Below are 20496 nucleotides of genomic sequence, written 5' to 3'. Positions count from 1 at the left end.
AGGACGCCCAGCGTTTGTTGATGCTGCCCGTATCACTGATGATGTTTCCATCTTTGTTCTTGCAAAGGCTAGTCCAGGGTTGGTAATTCATGCACTATTCTATAGGCTTGGCTGGTGTTTTTATTAGCTAGGTTTTCATTAATGTTCAGCAAACGCTCGTCAAAATGTTTCCGTTTCCTACGTCTAATTATTCTATTCGAAATTCACCGTAGCTCGTCATAATTTTCCTTTTTTGGCTCCCGTTGCATTGATTGTCTGTAGGCTTCGCTCTCTGGGTCGAGTGATATTCTGTATTCATCCTCAAATCAGTCAATTCACGTTCGCCGGGATATGTATCCCACGACCTTCTCTGCGACTTCTTCAATGGTGTCTTTAAGTTCTCTTTAGAACCCGTGTACATCTGCGTTGCTGATGTCGTGTAGAACAGGTGATAGTTTGCCTGAAAGTCTGCTGAATATGCCTGCGCAATAACATCTCAAAAGTTTATAAACCGTTTTGGAAGGGTTGATTCAAGGCTGGTTCACCGAGGAGGTTCTGCACGGATATTTTTCTTTCACCAAACGATGGTTTGAATTACAGTTTGCTCGTCAATATGATCGTGCATCCGTAACACGGGACGTTCCAGACAAATTTTTCATGGCGGATCTCATCGGTCACTCAAACCAATAACGCGAAAACGAACCTTCTGACCGCGCAATTTAACAGGCCTGTAGTTGCAGCAGCAACATATCAGCACACAGCCGAGATGCAATCTCATGATTGATTTCAGATAGAATCTTCGGAGATGCTGGAGAAGCATAGAGCCTGGGAATACCTGGCCAATGTAAAGAATCCATTTCCGAGAATTCTATATACGCTCTTTGGAATTCGTCCCGAAACTCAGCGGAAACCTCACCTGGACGGTGGAAAAGAGTGCTTCGGCGAGTACTGAAACTGTTGCCTGCAATGTGGCGTAGTATTGTTGGTGCCGCGGCCTCTGACCCCATCGACTCTCCGATACCAGTTTCCGCGATGACCTCAAGTCGAATAGGCTTGCTGATGATAGCTAGTATTGTGTCGATGCGAGTTACAATGCGGTACTGGTCTGCGATTCGCTGCGCAGTTACGTGCGCGAATTGCGGGAAACACTCGACGAATCTCTGGTACATCAAGGAGCGGTAAAATGTTGTATCCGCCCCCACCATTATTTCGTAGTACGAGCGGATGATGAAGAAACTCATTTCCTCAGTCCACTTCATCAACTGCCTACGCGAACCTGCTGAAGTGGTCACCACAGATTGTGGTGAAACAGCTGTAGCAGGCGAAGCAAAGCTCCTGGTCGTCGTGGCGCCTAGACTTCGAACTGCCCCGCGACTAGCGGTTTCGGCGCCGTGCTGTCCATTACAGGAGTCGACCCAGTCACCAAATCAAACGACTCCCGCCGGTTATCCATACCGGACCTTTTCCTTCTTTTCTCTTTTGGGTTTACACTTTATGCTTTACTTCCAGGCGTGGTGATAGCTTCCTCAGTGAGTAATTTGTAAGACTGCAAACTTCCTGCACTTTCCTCACCTACCCTCTGAGACGCTGCGGTGGTGTACAGCCATTCAGACTGAAGCTATCCTTCCCTCCTCTTTTCACAACCGGGCTTGGGAACAGCTACGGCGGTATATATATGATAATAATGCTATTATTGATCTTACCTTCCTTCCGCGCTACCTCAAGGTCAACGGAGCACTGTTGAGCTTGACCTGTCGAGGCTCTGCGACGATTGACGGTGCAGGAGTTTACGAGGAGAGATCTGTAGGGTGGCTTGATCCCTCCACGCAGGATGCTAGGGCGACGGACGACTATGTCGCTTCGCGAATTGAAAAACTGGTTCGAGAGCGTTCATCTGCCTTTCGAGCCTCGAACACAAATACGCACTCAGAGCTTCAGGAACCACATTATCAGCCTGCTTTAACTCGTGTCGCGCATGTAGGAGACAGACGTCCTTGTAGTTGGCCCGCACGAATGTTGAACATAAACATGTCTCTTTGAGGATGCCATTGCAATCCCAATGCCCTTACTCTGTCTTCCTTGTTGAAACTAAGTGGGTGTGCTGATTCTCGGCGATGCTCTGGTATGGCTTCCAACACTTCGTCTAGGTTCGAGTTCCACTTGCGCAGATCAAATCAGATGGGTTAATTCCGTGTAGAGGCCTACTGCCTCCTCGACAGTGTCTGTTCCGGTCATTAGGTTGTCAACATAAAAATCCCTTTGCTGGTATGTTGCTGCATTCGGAAATCGATCTTGCTTGTTCATGGCCAAGTGGTGCAGTGTTCTGGTGGCCTGGAATGGGGCACCTGCAGTTCCGAATGTAATTGTCTTTAACCAGCAATGTTGAATTACATCTGCTTCGTTTGGTCGCCACACAATCCGTTGGAGATCTGCATCCTTGCTTCGAACTCGCATTTGTCGGTACATTTTTGCCACATCTGCTGTTAGCACGACGGGATACAAACGCCATCGCAGAAAAAGTGCGATGATCGAATCTTGTATGGTTGGTTCTGTCATCAACAAGTCATTCAAGGATTTCCCAGATGCAGTTTTTGCTGATGCATTGAAGACCACTCGTACCTTAATCGTTGTGCTGGATTCCTTGATGACTGCATGATGTGGTAGATAATATGACGGTAAACCTATTTTATCCTTTGGTATTTCCTCCATGTGTTCGCAATCTAGGTAATCTTGCAAGCATTCGTTGTACTCTCGAAGCAATTTTAGGTTTCTGAGCATCCTTTTCTCGTGCGGTTCGTATTTCGGAATCGCAGCCTTACTCGATGGTGCCAGGTTTGTCCTTGGGTCAGCTTTGAGTGGAAGCTACACTTCGAATCGTCCATCTTCCAATCGTTTGGTGGTTGCTTGATAGTGTGCTTCACATTCTTCTTCTTCCTTACTAAGCATCCCTCTGGGAACTACCTCTTCCCGAATCCAGAATTGTTCAAGTCTTTTGTCCAAATCGGTGTTTTCTACAAAACTGATGCTAATATTGTCTCCTGGTGGGGTTGCTATCGGACCAGAGAGAATCCATCCGATCTTCGTTTTGTGTGCTGTTGGCGTTCCATGAATAATTCCGTCCAATAGAATATCCCCGTATATATCTGCTCCGAGAACATCGATTCTGCCCTTAGTTCTACAATCTGGATTAGCTAGGTCCGCGAGGGTCAGCCCAATGTCACCATCATTGCGTATCATTGCAGAAGGAAGAGGCTTCGTGATTGTATCAATGATTAATGCGATGGTACCTATTTCACCATTTAACCATTTTTCCTTCATGCTTATTGGTACTTGTCCTCTACATTTCCTGGTTGCACTTCCGATTCCGGATATGACCACTGAGGCACGCTCTCGTTTCCACCCTAATAAATTTGCAACGTATTCCGTAATGAAGGAATTCCGGGAGTCTTGGTCTATTAGCCCACGCAGTTTGATGAAGTCACCGTTGACATTGCGCAGCTCAATTATTGAGGTTGCCAATAGCACCGTCCACATGTTTTCCCGATTCACGAGGTTGCTGTTGGACTTGTCAGAATGGTTCGGGCTTGACTTTTTCCGAGCTTCAGACTTGTCCGTAGTCGCAGGATGCAGCATAGAATGGTGTTTCTTTCCGCAAATTTTACACGCGGTCTTTGATGTGTATTTATACACTCAATCCACACGCATGCAGTTGAAGCGCAAGTTGCTTGCTTTTACGACTTCTCCCAGCTTGTTTATGGTGTAGCCTTGGAACGTCGGGCACTTGTATAGACTGTGGCCTGATTTACACAATGTGCACTTTTTGTATTCGTTATGGGTAACAGTATGGATCCCCACTTTCTTGGACTTCCTAAAAGATGGAGCACATGTTCACTTCTTCAATGATGTGGTACTGGGTTTCCAGGAATTCTAGGAATGCCTCTAACTGAGGTACGTCCGCTGTGACGCCAATTTTCCGTTGCCATTCTGCTCCTGACTCTGGATCAAACTTGCTCTGCGGAATGAATATCATGACTGCGTCGAATGGGTCAACCTCCAAGTCTTGGAAATTCGTGATTAGTCGTTGGTCGTATTAATCATTCTTTTGATGCCTTCGGCGTTAACCACAGTTTTCATGTTCCAAAACTGGGCCAAAAGCGACTAGGCAATAATGCGCTTGTTGTTGTATCTCTTCGTCAAGAGATCCCAAGCTACGAAATAGTTGGCATCCGACATATTAACATGCCTAATTTGCTGAGACGCTTCTCCCTTTACTGATGCCCGAAGATAGCTTCTGCACCCCGGACAGTCTCCCGTTGTTGTGGACAAGAGATTTCAGGAGGTCTCTGAACGAAATCCAAGCTGAGCAAGTTCCATTGAACGTTGGAACCTTAATCCGCTCCAGTCTGACCGCATCTGGTTCAACTGATTGTAAGGTTCTATCCGCTGAATCGTTGATGTGTCCCGCTCGATTCCTGAACTCTGGCAACCTTTCCGCCAATTCGATGCTGTACACTTCGTATTCAGGCTCGGCTTCGTCGTATTCCGTCAGATACTTCTGCAAAAGCTCCTTAGTTTGAGCCAAGTTCTGATTGGCTGAGAGGTGATTGTCTTCGCATGTGTTCCATTTTTGATGGAGTACTTCCAATTTCGTTTGGAAGTAAAGCTCGCTATGTTGAGTCTTAGCATCCTTCTTGAAGTTCCTTATGGCCTTGAGGAACGCCTCCAGATTGTGCTCTGGAGGACGGTGATGGCCGAATCCGTTCCGCTGTTGGTTGGCATCATGCTGGTCTCACGGTAAAAAAAGTGGTTACAAAATGAGGTGTCGTGTTGAACCTATAAGCGCGTTATTAGAGTTTGTTTGGATGTGTTACAGAAGTTCTTGCTTCACGAAATGCCGCTATCGCCTTCGAGATAGTTGCAATTGTCAACGAAGTAGTATGATGAAAATCCTAAGTCGGTTTTAGAACTTCCTTCGCAGTTGCGATGATCCACTTAACTGCGTCGACTCTAATACAGATGCCGGATCCGGCTCGACGGACCAAAAAATATGTTGGGTATCGGAGTATAGCAAAAATCCTTGGGATAATTGCTTAAGGCTCTTAGGCCACAACAAAGATTACCGATCCGTGTAATGGGGCTAGTCATAATCAATCCCTGGTTTTTACTAGCACCATTACCCGTCCCAAGGATCGGCAATCTTTGTTTTGACCTAAGAGCCTTAAGCAAATATCCCAAGGATTTTTGCTATACTCCGATATCCAACAGTTACCTTTTGGAAGCTGTCAGACAACTTAGATATGACTTATCCGAATATGACCCCAACACCAATTGTTTCGATAAAATCGATGCTTTCGGTTCTGAAGCTGTTACACGTAAGACTGCAACAATACCAAGCGGCCAGAGAAGGGATCTTCGAAGTAGCAGAGATAGAAAGAAAGACGCTTTCATACCCGAAGCGCTCAGCTTCAGGTTTCCCGACTTGTTATTATTTCTTGACGTTTTCCATCCTAATCTAAGAAAGTTATCTAATAGTCATTAGTTTTCCTATTCATATGCAGCATGACTTTCTGGTATACAACATTCCTTATTATGTCCATGGCCTCAATTTTTATATTTTATCGTTGAAACTCGCGCTTTTAAAATACATTACTGTAATGTCAAAGAGAAAGCCATATTTCTAAAATTGTCACTACCTCTTAAAGGTGTGTAAGATAAATCCCACTTAATTCCCATTTAACTTCGCTATAACCTTACTACGAGCACAGAATAAATTAGCACTTATAGAGTTCCCCTTGGAAGCAGAGCTTCATGAATTCTTTATGATAACAGCTCCCAGACGCCATGCCACCTGCTAATTGCGGGAAATTTAATATAAACCTTCATATTAATTGCTCCAGTGCGGTGATATCAATCCAATTTTCTAGGACACAAGGAAGCAAATTTAGCATGTATATGGAGATGTATAGCATGTGGGCAAATTTGTAATTTTTTTATCCCTACGGACTTCCCTTGCTACGGATTCAGATTTTTATTTTGCAGGTTTTTTTCCGCTTCGGCACGTGTGTGTCGCATATTCCTTTCCCTGCTCATATAATTTGTACTGCGGAGTAGCGTTGATAATCCAAGTGAACTTATCCGCCTGCAAGGACTTCTATCTTTCCTTTTTTTTTGCTCCCAAGGCATGCATAACTTTAGCTGGAATTTTCATTGTTAACAATTTCAAAGCGTGAATAAAACTCATGGTTAATAAAATGTCTTTTAGCACTTTTAGAAACTTTTTAATTCATGTTGTATCTTTTTGGAGACACTAAAAATTTCGAAATTACTCTTTGTGGTTTTACTCAGATATCTAATTTTTTTTACTTGGTTTGCAGTATTTTTAGGAGTGGCATAAAAACGGTATTTGTCAAAAATATTATTCCAGGGAACGTCCTCTCTCATCTGTCGAAGCACATCCTCTAAGCGTTTCACAGATTAAGACTGTTCCAAATTAGCTGGATTAATTAAAAGAAACCTCAAATGATACAAAGGAAAATAGCAGGCAATATAGCACAATTAACATGTTATAAACTAGGCAACACTCCAGACTTTGCACGCTTCTTGGCGAAATTATCAGTGTTCATTTGCTTTTTTGAGTGGAACTTGACAATTCTGTTATGCCTTTACGATATCTTAAAGGCGAATGGAAGCTAGAAAATAAAAGATAAAAGTCTGAAAATTTCGCCTTGTCGCCTTTGCAATTGAATTATTAGGTTACAGCCCATTTAGTAATGACCTGTGGAAGCCGAGGACGACCATTCAGATTGACCAAAGTCAACCACAAGGACAGATCTACTCCAAAAGCTAAAGATAAGTGGTGAAGTTGACCGTGGAGGTCATCCAGTACTTAATGTAGCTTTGATTGAAATACCCCGTCGACTCACGCTTGCACACTGCTGTGTTGTTGTTCGTCCTCCGTTGATGATGGGAAGGAAACAAACAGGTTGATGAGGTCTTATCCAGACTCGCTTGTGTGGATGTGGAAGTCAAGTGATTTTCTTCTTCATTCGAGCAGCTGCCAGTGTTATGGAGTACACTGAAATCTTCGCACAAGGGCCCGAAAGGGACGAACAAAGGCAGAGGTGCTTAGGATGATATATGTTCGCCAAAAAGGGAAATGTCTGCATACATCTTGATTAAATTCACTTGACACACAAGGATAGCCCAGCCTCAGGGCATTCCAAACGGTTCATCCTCCCAAAAAATTTTGGTGGCCACAATTGCATTTTCTTTTAGGTTTCCTCTTCACCTGATCTACCCTCCCTTTTTTCACCAATCTTCTTTTTTCCCTCTGTCCCACTCGGTTGAGGGGCGGCTCGTCCTTCTTCACTGATCAAGCATAGAAATCAGAAACGGATAAGCAAGTCGTGTAAACAATTATTTTAAGATGAATTGTTTCATGAGGATAATTGTGAGCTATACCCACAATAATAATCGTTGGCGCAACAATCCATATTGGATCAGGGCCTTGAAGTGTATTAGAGAACTTCATGCAACCCCGTAACGGTACACTACAGGATTACAATACCCCATAGGACCCCATAGGCAATGTGGTCAACATTGCGCTCGCCCGAGATTATTACCCTGATTTGAGTCAGGTACTCATTCACAGCTGAGTCGACTGGCATCCGACTTCAAATCACGATACAAATCCCACTGCCACCAGTGACATTTGAACCGCGATCTTCCGTACGACAACCTTGTGCTCTGACCACTCAGCTATCCGAACACACCCACAATGGTAACTAGAAATCGAACTCTGATAAGACACTGATCAGAAACGAAAAGTGAAAGAAAAGATTGTGTAACACACAAGTCAAATGCATCAGAGACACGCACACACGAACATTTTTTCTGCTTGGCTTTTCTGTTGCCTGTAGCAATGTTTCCCCATTGCAAGCAACCAGCCGCTAGGTAAAATGCATTTAATTCGCAGGGTGGTATGGACTTGTAAAAATCCTTGCAGTGCTAGAAGTATTAATCTGTAATCTATAAGTATGTTATAATGATATAACTATTAAACGAGTTTTGCGTAGAAAATTTGAGGCTCTGTGGTTGTATACCGAACCCAACTGCCATTTCTTTTTAGTGTTTTAATTAATTACAGACCTTTAGTGTTCTCAGAATGACGGGTAATGGCATTTTCCCTATCTGCATTAATTTTTTTTTTTTTTGGAAGGGAGGTGAAATGCATTTACGAACAAAGTGTCGGACTCCTGTCTCAGACAGACTACTAGCTAAAGCACCACTCGGAAGCGTCTAAGCGTCCCACTCGGAACCGTTTGACAAATTAGCTTCGATTCACTTTCTGTAGAAGAAAAGGGTGTAATAGGCATGGCCCACCATATGCTTGCAATAAATCCATGATTTCCCGATTGTGAGCAGACAAATTTGAAAATATTCATGTCCGCTTAGCAGCTTGGTTAGGTTATAGCCAACCTCACCAAGCTTTCGACTGAACCACGGCTGCACGATTCTCTTCTTCAAAATTGCTGCCATACACAGACAGAAAGCGCTCTTTCTTCACCTTCACCTCTTTTTACCTCGTGTCTTCTGAGGCATGTAAGACTTCGTTCGGTAGCATGGAAAGCGAACGAAATAACTCCCGCGATCAACTTTACAGCTGGCTCCGTGGCGGTACGACAGGTAGACACAACTAACGGAGCCCATCGTTTTTACATTTGAGCTAGGCACTTACGGTGCATCTCCTTACTGAGGATGTTGGCCCATACTTTCGAACCGTAAATGAGGACGACTGAACCGCGCTCATGAGCAAGCGACGCCTGCTAGATAAGGGACCGCCGATATTGGACATCATCCGGCAGATGGTAAGTATTCTAGCCGCAGCCTTTTCTGAGATGTTGTGAATCTGCTCGAAGAAACTCATCTTTGTGTCTATCATGATGCCGACGTAATTCGCCGCGACAAGACGATGGTTTCACCCAACTGAATTGAAAGGACTATGGAAACCCTCTCTTTGGTCAGCATAACGATTTCGGTTGTTCCGTGCGTGCGATAACTAGTGCCGCAACATCATCCGCGTACCCGATCAGATGCAATTCATCAGGCATCTCGAGTTGCATAAAACTATTGTGTTAGGCGTTGCAAGAGTAAGGTAGATCCTTGAGCTACCATCGATATCATCTTCTTTAGACGATGTCTTTCCCGGGTCACGTAGAATAGGGCATGGTCCTTTAAATAATCTCTCACAACCCGCAATAGGAAGCCTGAAGTATGGAAACGATTTTCCAGTGGCATGAGCATGTCGCACCACCTCGCAGAATTGAATGCGTTTCTTACGTCGTGGGTCATAAAGAGTACCACCCGCTGACAATGGCGACTGTGTGCCTCAGCCAGTTTTACCACTTGGACCACCTCTTCAATAGCATCAATTGTAGATAGTCCCGCTCTTAAATCATACTGGGTTAGTGAGTAGTCTCCCGCAGCACGCATTGTGTCAGTTAGTCGTGGCTTTCCCAGTATATTGCCCAGACGATACACTGACGCTTCGGCGTCGCCCTTGCTCTTACACCTTCAGCATAAGTCTCGTATCCTTCCAGCGGGAAGGAAAAACACCGTCTCTGGAACATGCATTGAATGCGTCGAGTAGTGAGTTCGGCTTGTATTTACATACGAATTTCAACACTTCACTGAGAATACCATCCGATCCTGGTGTGTTCCTTTGCAGTGACAACGTCAGTTCGGATGGGGTGGACAGAAAAAATTGCCTCCACGATTTCTTCCATCTTCATTCTATAGAGCACGATCATGGGCACCGAATTTTTCAGTAACCATGGCACATAGCTGTGTCCGGATAGCTGAGTGGTTAGAGCACAAGGCTATCGTACGGAAGGTCGCGGTTCAAATCTCACTGGTGGCAGTGGGATTTGTATTGTGATTTGACGTTGGATACCAGTCGACTCAGCTGTGAATGAGTACCTGAGTCAAATCAGGGTAATAATCTCGGGCGAGCGCAATGCTGACCACATTGCCCCCTACAGTATACTGTAGTGTACCGTTTCGGTCTTGAATGAAGTGCTCTAACAGATTCAAGGCCCTGATCCAATATGGATTATTGCGCCAACGATTATTATTATTATTATATTATGGCACATAGCTCTCTGTTTACATCTTTGGTTAGCTCCTTTCAGGAGCGTGCCTTCTGAATGTTGATTTTATCGCGGAGTTCCTTTTCCCCACTCTTATATTCTACGGATCTAAGCGTCGACTCACTTTGGCCTCTTACGGGATGATGAATGCGCCGAAGTCTGAGGCAGTTCCTTCGTAGGTCTGCAATATTTGCCATCCGAGAGTACCGGTACCACTCATTTCTCGAGACGCTATTTCCTTTTGGGAACCGATACATTACAAAATGCGGTCATAGGGCTCATTGTTGAATGAACTGGTGACTGCGGTTCTTTTTTCTGCGCCCAGGTTTTATCGCTGCTCTTGTGAGAGCTTCGGCAAATTTTGCAACTTTGATTTGCCCGATGTTTCACCCGGTAGGAATTTGTCGGACAGCAGAACATTAGGAAGAGCCGTTTGTAACTTCGAAGGAAATATGCTGATGATCACTAGCGTGGAATCATCCAGTATCTTTAATCGTTGGATTACTATGGCCAATCTGCCCAAGCTACGTCAAGGATAGTCCCCCTGCAGCCAGGTTGTCGGAATTTTGGAGTACTGTTCTCTTGTTTGTGGCATAGCCCATCCGAGGGCTCTGGCGTTAAAGTCTCCTCCAACTAAAATTCCCCCTTCCGTTTTGCTTATCCCGTCCTCTAATGCGGCAAGCTTATATCGTAAAACTTGGATAAATTCGTTCGGTGTGAGGTAAACGCTAAAAAACGTCACTTCCGCACAACGAACCCGCACTCGCAAGTTAATCGTACCTCTCACCCAAATAGCAGTAGTGCCAGATATATGGGCATACCACGATGGTGAGCTCCTATTTCGGTAGTTTTTGTAGGGAAGCAACAAGTCAACTGTTCTTTTTTGCACCATTTAACTCATCAGGTTGTGAGTAGTTGCACTTCTATGCATGGTTGTTTGCAGGATGTGGATCATGACGCTTGACATTTGACTTCCAGTCTTTGAAGACCTGGCAATGTCCCGAACCCGGAATATGAGCTACTTCTTCTTTCTTCAGACCGCGGTCCGTGGCAAAGGACACAGCATTTTGCCGATTCACAAGTCTTTGCTTTGTGCCCCGATACGCCACATTTGTAATACAAGGTGTTTCTGTCCGCCCCCTTGCAAACCTCTGCTATATGCCCGTATGCCCAGGGCTTAAAGCTTGCGGGTTGATACTACCCTTCACCTTATTCTGCAAATAATCCACCCGATCTTTACTTTCCCGTAATAGAAAAGTTAGCTTGTTGTCTTCCCAGGGACAGTAACAACGGCCAATTTTCTGTCCTCTGGAATATGCAGACGAAACTCCCATCTTAAGGTTGCTCATATCTGGGTAATCCCTTTTTAACACCTCATCCATCTCTTCCATATTACTCAGGCAATACCCATCCCTTATTTCAAGGGTGCACATGTGTTCTAGGCTAAAATCACTGCTTTCGTGCCAAGAATGCTCTGGACTCTCTCGCAGAATGTATTGTTCTTATCGGTCTTCAACCGAAGCTCAACAAATATATCGCCGATTCGAGCCCGTCGGATAGATTTGACATCTACCCTAGCGTCTTCTGATTTCAAGTTGTTGCCACATTCTCGAGGAACTTCCGCGAAGGATCTCCCTTCCTTCGGCTTGATGAAAATGGCCTCTTATCGTGGTTTGCTCCTTCTCTTTTCCATTGGTGATGATGTTGCCGTCGTAGCTGACTTCGTTAAGTTGTTGTTGCTGAGTTTTTTCCTTTTTCGATGCTGTTAGTCCACTTGCTTACCACCCCGCGGAATTCCTCTCGCTCCGCCCGTCATTAGATCCACGCTGTTTTCCTCTCTCTTCGTTTTGTCGACTATTTGTTCCTACTCTTGCGGACTAAAACCATTAAAGTTTGTGCCACTAGGGGCTTTACTAGATATGACATCCATGGAGATGTTTCGCTGGACGATGGTAGCAGCCTTAATTTTCCGTAGGAATACCCCACACTTCTTGAGTAGTCTCTCTTCCTCTACCATTGTCTTTCGGATGAGGTCCATCCTCTCCAGAGAGCCGACTTGCATTTCGGACTGATTGGGGAATTAGTCGCCCTTTTTGCCCGACAAATAGGTGTCGCGCAGCTTTGAGTTTGTCATCTTTTTTCGTGGTCCCTCTCCCGGCCCGTCTGCCCCCTTTGTCCGCTAGCATGAGGTGTCGCCTAAATGGGTAGAGCATCGAAGGTGTCGATTAATTTGTATATCTGGGAAGCGTGGTTCCTGCCTACGGAAGCACCATTGTTACTCAAAAGCTCCAAGCCTTCTCGACCATTCGTCTGCGTCCTTTCATCTCACATGGAGAACTTGGTCGGCACACAGGCCTTCCATTCGTAGGCACTTTGATCGGAAGACGGAAGTGGCTGTGGATAGGTCAGACATTACGGAGGGGCGACACTTACATTGCGGCCTATGCCGTGCAGTGGAATCCACTCTCCCAAGATGGTTGACTAATGGGTCGCCAAAAAAATACTTGGTACAGAACAGTAGAAAAGGAGTGCGAGCGCTGGTGCCTTGGGAAGTCGTGGAGGGAGCTGAAGCGCATTTCAGATAAGCACACGTGGGTATGATTGACACGTTATACCCCACCAAATGATGAAGGGCAACCATATTTCAATAGTATGAACAGGTGGTTGGTGTCCTCTACGCAGGAGGGGTATTCCAAAAAAACTAATAGCTATTATCGGAGCGACATCTACTGACGTAAAAACTCACGTGTTGCACAAAGATAAATTCTCGGAAGATTTTGAGGTGCAACGTGCAGTACGCCTGGGTTGCATCATGTCAGCGATATTATTTCCTCTTTTTATGGATAACGTTCTTCATTCCGCGTTGTCCAAAAAACGTGGAAGAATTCAACGGTCTATGACATCTTTCCTCAAACACCTCAACTACGCTGATGACATTTGTTTGCTCTTTCACCGGGTCATGGATCTTGGGTAAATGGCTCTGGATTTGGAAAGAAAGACCAGTAGAGTTGGATTGATGGTAAACACCAATAGAACCAAGGTTCTCAATCTGACGGGTCACCGTTTCCTTCCTATCTGCATTAATGGACAGACCACTGAAGGCGTTGATAAATTTGTATATTTAGGAAAAGTGGGGACGGTGGAATCGAACTGAATGTTGCGTTACACATTAACCGCGCTAGATCTGCTTTTCTTGCCTTGTCTAAAATCCAGAAATGGAGTTATCCCAGCACCAAGAACAAGTTGAGACTGTCCGGGGCTAGTGTTCTTGCTGCGTCTCTATACGGAAGTAGCACATGGGAAGTGCGCTCTACTTACTGTTACCCAAGAGTTCTAACCTTTCGTCAATACCGGTCCAGCGTTTAGAGGGGAGGATTCCCGTACATGCAAAAAGGGTGCACATCGAAATACAGAGGCCTGACACTATATCAAATGAAGAACTCTGTTGGCTCACAGGCTTAGCAATCGATATGAATACGGAAATAACAGTGGATAGGACACACACTAAGGAGGATATCCGCGATCGTCATGGGGTTGCACCGATCGTGGAAAAATTGCGAGAGAGGCGTCTTCGATGATGTGGTCACGCAATTCGTGCTAACGAGAATTCACTTGCCAAGATTGGTCTGAATATCGAACCACCAAAATGCAGGCCGAAACAATGGATTTAAAAGCCTGGAGGTTGCACCCAGATCAGGCATTTGATAGAGCCAAATGGCGAAGCCGATCACGAAGAGTCGACCCCACTTGTGAACGGAACAAAGAATGAAGAAAAAGAAGAAGGAGGTCACACATTAAAGGGGGGGGGGCACAATTGCGCTGTGGGCTATGCCATGCTGTGGATTCCACTCTTCCAAAATGGCCGACAATGCAGGCGCGCTAAGGGCGTTTGGGGCAGAACAGTGGAGGAGGAGCGCTGGTTTCTCGGGAAGTCGTGGGGGAGCTGAAGCGCATTTCAGATAAACGCGAACGATGTCGGGTAGGTGTGGTTGATACGCTATAACCCACCAAGGGGAATATGGGAACCATATGTATGAATTCATGCAAGTAATGAAGTTGTACTGATCTGAAGATACACGAGAGGTGTAAGATGCATCAGACAGTATACGATATCACCATATTCCGCAAGGAGGCACCCTAAATGGACCATCTCATTCATTTTCCGAACATTATCAAGAAACGGGCATACCAGGGTATGTTAACTGATGTTACTCTTTAAGATGCACTCTATCGTTGACCTACATATGTACAGAATCCACTTGGCCAACTTTTGGCTATAACCTCCATACAGGGGCAAAGGACTTCTTCAGAATCCCTTTTGAAGCTCAATTACGTCGAGTTTACTGCGAGATCGCGTGACACACATTAGACATTTGGATACTCTCCTGGTCCAAATACAACCAGAACAAGGGCATTCACTTCAAAGTGGTTGATTCAGGGACTCATGAATGTATAAACATGTCTCATTACTGAATACTTTCCGGAAGAGTACACCATCCGACATCTTCTCCCCAAATGATTACCACGTCAACAACAAAGTAACTCTATTTTTACAACTTTTCCTTTTCCATTTGGAAAACTCCCTTCTTATTCAGATTCTCGCTTTTTCTCTCATAGAAAAGACGTAGAGCACAATAGGATACGGGTTCCTTGTCATTCCTTGAATTGATTCTGTTCATTATTTTTGCAGTACTTCCTTGTCGTATCTTCCGCGCGAGAACGCCAAGATACCGCACGTCCGCCCCGCATTTGAAATTTAAATTCGATTCGGGTTGGAAAGAAATTTCCATAGACATGCACGTATGTCCCCATGTGTGTCAATTTGTCCGTATCGACACATAGACATCTCTCATACGAGATTGAAAATGACTGTCAGAGTTCACCAGCTAAGGGATAACGAGATATGGGGGTTGAGTGAGTGTCTGTCAGTGACACCTCTCCCGAAATAGCGTTCGTTTCCAATGATGGAATATTAAATTTAAATGGTGGAGGGCTATTGTTGTGATGGGACATTATACAGGTGTCGAAGGTGTAGTGATGAAATGTTAATGTTATCTCGTTTATCGTCGCCTGTACAGTTTTCGACATGCCCACCCGCATACGACCGGGTTGTGTACTGAACCAGAACTGCTTCAAAAGGGGTTGTATATTTTATTGTATGTGCTCATATCGTGCTCGAACTGCTGGTCGGAAAAACATCCATTTCGGAGGCAGGACCAGACTAGAAATGCTCAATGAATCGGAGATTTTTCCGATCCTGCCACCAAATGGGACCGAAATGTGGTGGTGAATATGTGCATTCACAGCCATCGAAATCAATTTTGGAAGCAATTTCGAATAAATTGAAGCTGAAAGTGTTTGGTTTGTAGTTTTGGTTTTTAATTTCTTTTACTCACACTTGTCCGCTTAACGATTTCACTCACGCTTTAGTAAAGAAAGTGCAATCAAGTGGAGAATATGATACTTTTCCGGTTGATTTCCATTTTCAGGACCAGCAGTAGTTTTCATGGAGTATAATTGGAAAGAGGGTGTTCGAGCTTGTAGCTTGCGACATTGACAACTCTTTAAATTCTCATGCACATATACATATAAGCTAGTTTAGCTTATGGGGAGGAGGGGGGGGGGGGGGGGGGAGAGTCGCAACTCCGATCACTCTGATCTTAGTCAGCTCCAAGGTAGTCTTCCCATTAATCATCTAATCAATGGCGTCCCACTTACCGCGTTCGCAGGTTTTAACGAATCTGAGAACATTTTCCGGAGACACATAGTGTGTAGATTAATCTGTGGAGGCCGGGCAGCTGCATATGAAGTGCTGAGCTGTCTCTTCCTTCCCTTCACGTTGAATATAATCGAAACCACCACCCCGGTTTTTTTCATTTTAATGTCCTTCCCCTTAAGGGACAACAAAAATGCCGGCTCCAGGTCCATTCACAAGAAAACTCTTGTCTCTTGTCTGCTAGCAAAAGGTGAATGCGTTTACGCACAGACTGTTGGACTCCCACAACAGTACGCTGTCGGACTACCAAATAAGCATCCCCCTCTCATCAGAGAACTAGCCTGGAACCATTTGACACATTACCCTCCCGCCCTCTCGGCTTTGGGAGGCCTCAAGTCAGGGAAACTCTTTCACCAACGGAAGCGGAGGGGAGGAAGGGAGTTGTTATTTCAGGGAACCCCTTACCATCCAGTCCCTCCACCGGTCGAGTTCAATCTTTTTCACAATAAGAAGAGCCCGAACATAATGCACAACACAATTCCAGCTGCCAGCGATCTTCAGCATCTCTCTGACAATGCTGTCTGGAGAGATCTCTTTGTGTCTGCATAAAGCTGCTGACGAAAACCATCCCATCTCTCGCAAGAAAAAAAGGTTTGTTCAGCGTCGTTCACCATTCCATTGCGGAGCACACAATCAGGAAATCGCACCTTCAAAATCCTGTGCAGATAAGACTGAAAACCTCCAAGTCCGCTTAGAAGTTGGGTAAGGAAGTAATCAATCTCATCGTGTTCGGTTTAGCCATGGGTCTAAATTGTTGATGAGCCGCGCAGTCCATCTGTCCCTTGCCTCTTTTTGCCAAGAGAATTGCCACTCCATAAGGGTGCGTTGTCGTTCTTCACCAGCAACCACCTCTCTTAAGTTCTCGCCCTTACGGCTCGTTGGCAAGGAGGGCAACGGGGATCACTCCCGCGATCACCATCACAGCCGGTTCTGAAACACTGTGGTAAGCAGACGTCACTCGCAAAGCTCTCCGCCTCTGCACTCGAGCAAGGCGCTCACGATGCACCTGAAGGTTGCGACTGCAGCTGCAGCCCTGTCTGCCGCTGTCCCATCTTCGAGTCGAGCATTAAACTAACAGCTGGTTTTGACTCTGCAGTTAACCCGCCGACCCATATGGGACACAGGGTCGGAATTCTCTTTCTGGTCAACATGACTACTTCGGTTTTTTCGTAAAACCATGAGCAGTCATCCATCTGCTTACCAGTCGCACGAATATGCCAAGCCTGCTTTGTGCCTGCTCAACAATGCATCCGGCTACAAGTGCTGCAATATCGTCTGCATAACCGACTAGACGCGACTCTTCGGGAATATCGAGTCTCAGCAAAATATCATAGGAAGCGTTCCAGAGCTCATCAAGCGTTATGAGGGGTACTACCTTTCGAGATCGGCGACTCTGTGCCTCGGCTGGATGAACTACATCCACGACCTCCACAACAGCATCCACTGTAGATCTCCCTGTTCTGAACCCAAACTGCCTTCTGGATAAGCATCCCGTAGCGCGAGCTGCTTCAGTGAGTCTACTCCTGATGAGATTTTCGAGCACTTCCCCGACCATGTCAAGCATACACAGCCGTCGGTACACAAGCAACAGTCTCCTTTTCCTTGCTGATTAGTGCGAGTCTGGCCATCTTCCAGCGATACATTCTTTGAAGCAAGTGTTGAACGCTCCAAGCAGTAAGTCTGGCCGTTAGCGGAATATCAGTTTGTAAACTTGCGCTGGGATACTATCAGGCAGTCCTCGACCCTTGCCCTTTCCATCTGGTAGGTACTAAGTATGCAGGGCTTCCGCAGAGCCCCAATTTTTCGACCGACAAACTCATAACCAAGCCCCCATGGGTCCTCATTCACCCCGTTGGCCAGGTTCTGCCACCCAAGAGCTTTGCTTTTATCTATCGCGCTGCGGAGTCTCTTTTTTGCTGATCTATACTCTGCCTTTATGGCACATGCCTCCTCGCTGGCGTGTCAACGTCGTGTCAAACGGCGGAGCTTATGGCACTCTTTTCGTAGGTTGGCAATTTCTGCTGTCCTCCATTAAATAGAAGGCTTGTCATGGTTGGAGCCTCCCGGGGTATGGAAAGTTCACGCGCTGTCGTTATCAGGTTCATTACTAAGTTTACGGCAGTGTCAGCTGCAATGCTACCACCCTACGAAATGCCCTCCAGCGCAATTCTACCTGTTCCAAGAGCTTCGTTGAACTTTCCGGTGTTCACCCTCGCGGCATTCCATACGCAAGAGGAGGGCCGAATTGGTGCTCGCCGGCAAGTAGCGTCAAAGACTTTGAACGCGATGTCCTGGTGATCGCTTGCCGAGAAGTCTTCCAGGACTCGAAACCCGTCCACCGATGGAGCCAGAGACCCCGACGCAAAAGGGATGTGAGGGATGCTTTCTTCGCAGCCTGGGTACGAAACGTTAGCGTGGATTCGGTGTTTAGTACTGCGAGCCCGGTTCTCACCGCCATTTCCAGAATCCGCTTCCCTTTGGAGTCCGGCTGAGGCATACCCCATTCAAGAACCCTGCAATTAAATCACCGCCTACCAGGATTTGCCCCTCCGTGCTCCAAACGGCGTTCTCCAGAGCATCAAGCCAGCACCGACTTCGTCTTATTCGTCGTAAACGCTAAAAAACGTTATTCCTAAACAGTGAATCCAGACAAAGCTCGCACTGCGGCAATAACACGAAGTCGGACATCGTCCCGAATCCAGAAGCGGTCCGCGATAAGACGAGATGCCATGAAGCCGGGTCCCTGTTTCAGTATTGCTTGCTGGTTAGCACTGGACTAGCCTTTACCTCCGCAGCGAACTACGCTAGCTACTGGTGAGCGGTTGCACTCCGGTGCATGTTAATTTGTAGCATGATTCGCACCCATGCTGTTCGCGCCCTAACCTTTTCCAGTTCCACTCTAAAAATTGGACACTGTCCTGAGTACGCAGTTTACGCTCTCACCAAACGCAGTACGATCCCTGCAGAGAACGCAAGTTTCGGTCTTGGTTTGGTGACCTACCTGACCGCATCTCCAACTCTAATTTTGATTTTCCCGCTGCTACGGAATTTCCTCGCATATTGCTCGGGGACTTTCACCACGAGTTTTTGGCTTCGAGCATTTACGGAGGTGATAACTATGGCTATCCTCCACTTCCACGTTTTCTGTGAGACAGTGAAGATCTCGGATTTCTAGAGAGCACATAGACTCTAGACTAGAAACAAGAGCCTTCTCCTCCAATAACCCTTGACCGCTTCGCAGAGCGTACGCTTGCTAGTTGTCTTCGGACCCCGCCGCAATTCGCTTTCCTTATGCAAGACATCTCTTCTCCATTGTCTTTGGGTTTCATCCTGAAGCGGATTTCTGTAAGGACTTCCGCAAATGTCTTGCCTTCTATCGGCAGAATGAGCAGGGCCGACGGTCTAGTCCTTCTTCCTTTCCTCGTCTTCTCTGCTACTGGCTTTTGCTTTCTAACCTCCCTGCCTTTGGACAGACGGGTCTCTGGCGGTGTAGTCAGTCCTTTGCCTTCTTTTTTTTCGGGCGCTGGAAATTACTTTTAGAAAGCCTTTTGGCACCTCGTCCTCTTTCCGCTTTTTTCCTAGTTCGCTTTACGGTGGGCAATCTGCAGTCCGTTTAGCGCTAGTAGCGTTCTCAGTGGGAAGTGCGGCTGTGTCCAAGCGTCTTCCGATGCTCTCCACGTTCGCCTGTTGAAGGAGATGCGGTCTAGTAGGTCTTCAAGTTCCATCAGCCCATTTTTAGCACCTTTGTTAACGCTCCTCTGGAGGAACACTGACGACCACATAAGCTTCAACGCTGCCGAGCATTTCCTGATGAGCCTTTTCTCTTCGGCTCTAGCTAGGACGGTCGAATGCATTTCTAGTCGCTTCGTGTCCGAACCTACCTGCTCTGGACTAGCCATTCTGTCAGGGCTTTTTTTTCGGAACAGGAACAGGGACAGGATATTGGAGCTGCCGTCCTCGCACCCTCAGTCGCGCCATTTGGTAAGGTCCCTTTTTATTTGAGCGTCCAGGTGTTGGCCCTCGCTCCCTCTTTCGCTGATCGCTGCGGTGAACGACGCATTTCCCTGAGGCCTGACGTACCCTTAGTTGATCCCGGAACTCACGGACGATCAGCGCCCGCTCAGAGCAATGCGATCTACTAACACCGTTTATACACACCAGACTAAGGACCCGAAGGTTCTGGCTCCTGGTACATGTTACAATTACCATCTTGGCAGAGCTAAGCTCACATCACCCCATCGACGTCGACAAAGTGCTGCCGACGACACCGGGGTCTCCTGGTGTACCCTGACGTATACTGGTCATTCGCAGTTAGCTCTCCACCGAGAGGCTTTTCCAAGGCGACTACCTAGGATGCAGGTATACTGTCAGCTAGGCGGTCAGAACTACTTACTCGGGCACCCGTAAAAGGTCGCTGACAACATCTGAAGGATCCCTGATAATGGAAATACTCTATTGCCAGTGACCCACACCCCTATTTCCGTTGTTTTTCTCTTAAATATTGTCAGCAACATGAGAGCTTATCAGTTTTGTTATTATAATAATCGTTGGCGCAACAACCCATGTTGGATCAGGGCCTTGAAGTGTGTTGGA

The 20496-nt window shown here is 46.2% G+C and overlaps 2 protein-coding genes across 3 annotated transcripts in view; one reads left to right on the top strand and one right to left on the bottom strand.

Moving 5' to 3' along the window:
• LOC119653858 (acetylcholine receptor subunit alpha-like) overlaps positions 1-20496 on the top strand; it is a 391561-nt gene that overhangs the window by 6882 nt on the left and 364183 nt on the right. The gene's annotated exons all lie outside the window — the stretch shown is intronic.
• Positions 2842-3513, bottom strand: LOC119646840. The gene has a single exon (XM_038047457.1). It carries the CDS (start codon positions 3511-3513, stop codon positions 2842-2844), a length of 672 nt encoding a protein of 223 aa, XP_037903385.1.

This window comes from Hermetia illucens, chromosome 1, assembly GCF_905115235.1.
Source record: "Hermetia illucens chromosome 1, iHerIll2.2.curated.20191125, whole genome shotgun sequence".
In the NCBI taxonomy this organism is placed as follows: Eukaryota; Metazoa; Arthropoda; class Insecta; order Diptera; family Stratiomyidae; genus Hermetia; species Hermetia illucens.
The sequence above is the reverse complement of the archived record's forward strand: the minus strand, read 5'-3'. Positions and strand labels throughout refer to the sequence as shown.

What these genes read in the sequence shown, in the direction of transcription:
- LOC119646840 (XM_038047457.1), bottom strand. Translation starts at nt 3,513, where the DNA reads ATGTGGACGGTGCTATTGGCAACCTCAATAATTGAGCTGCGCAATGTC.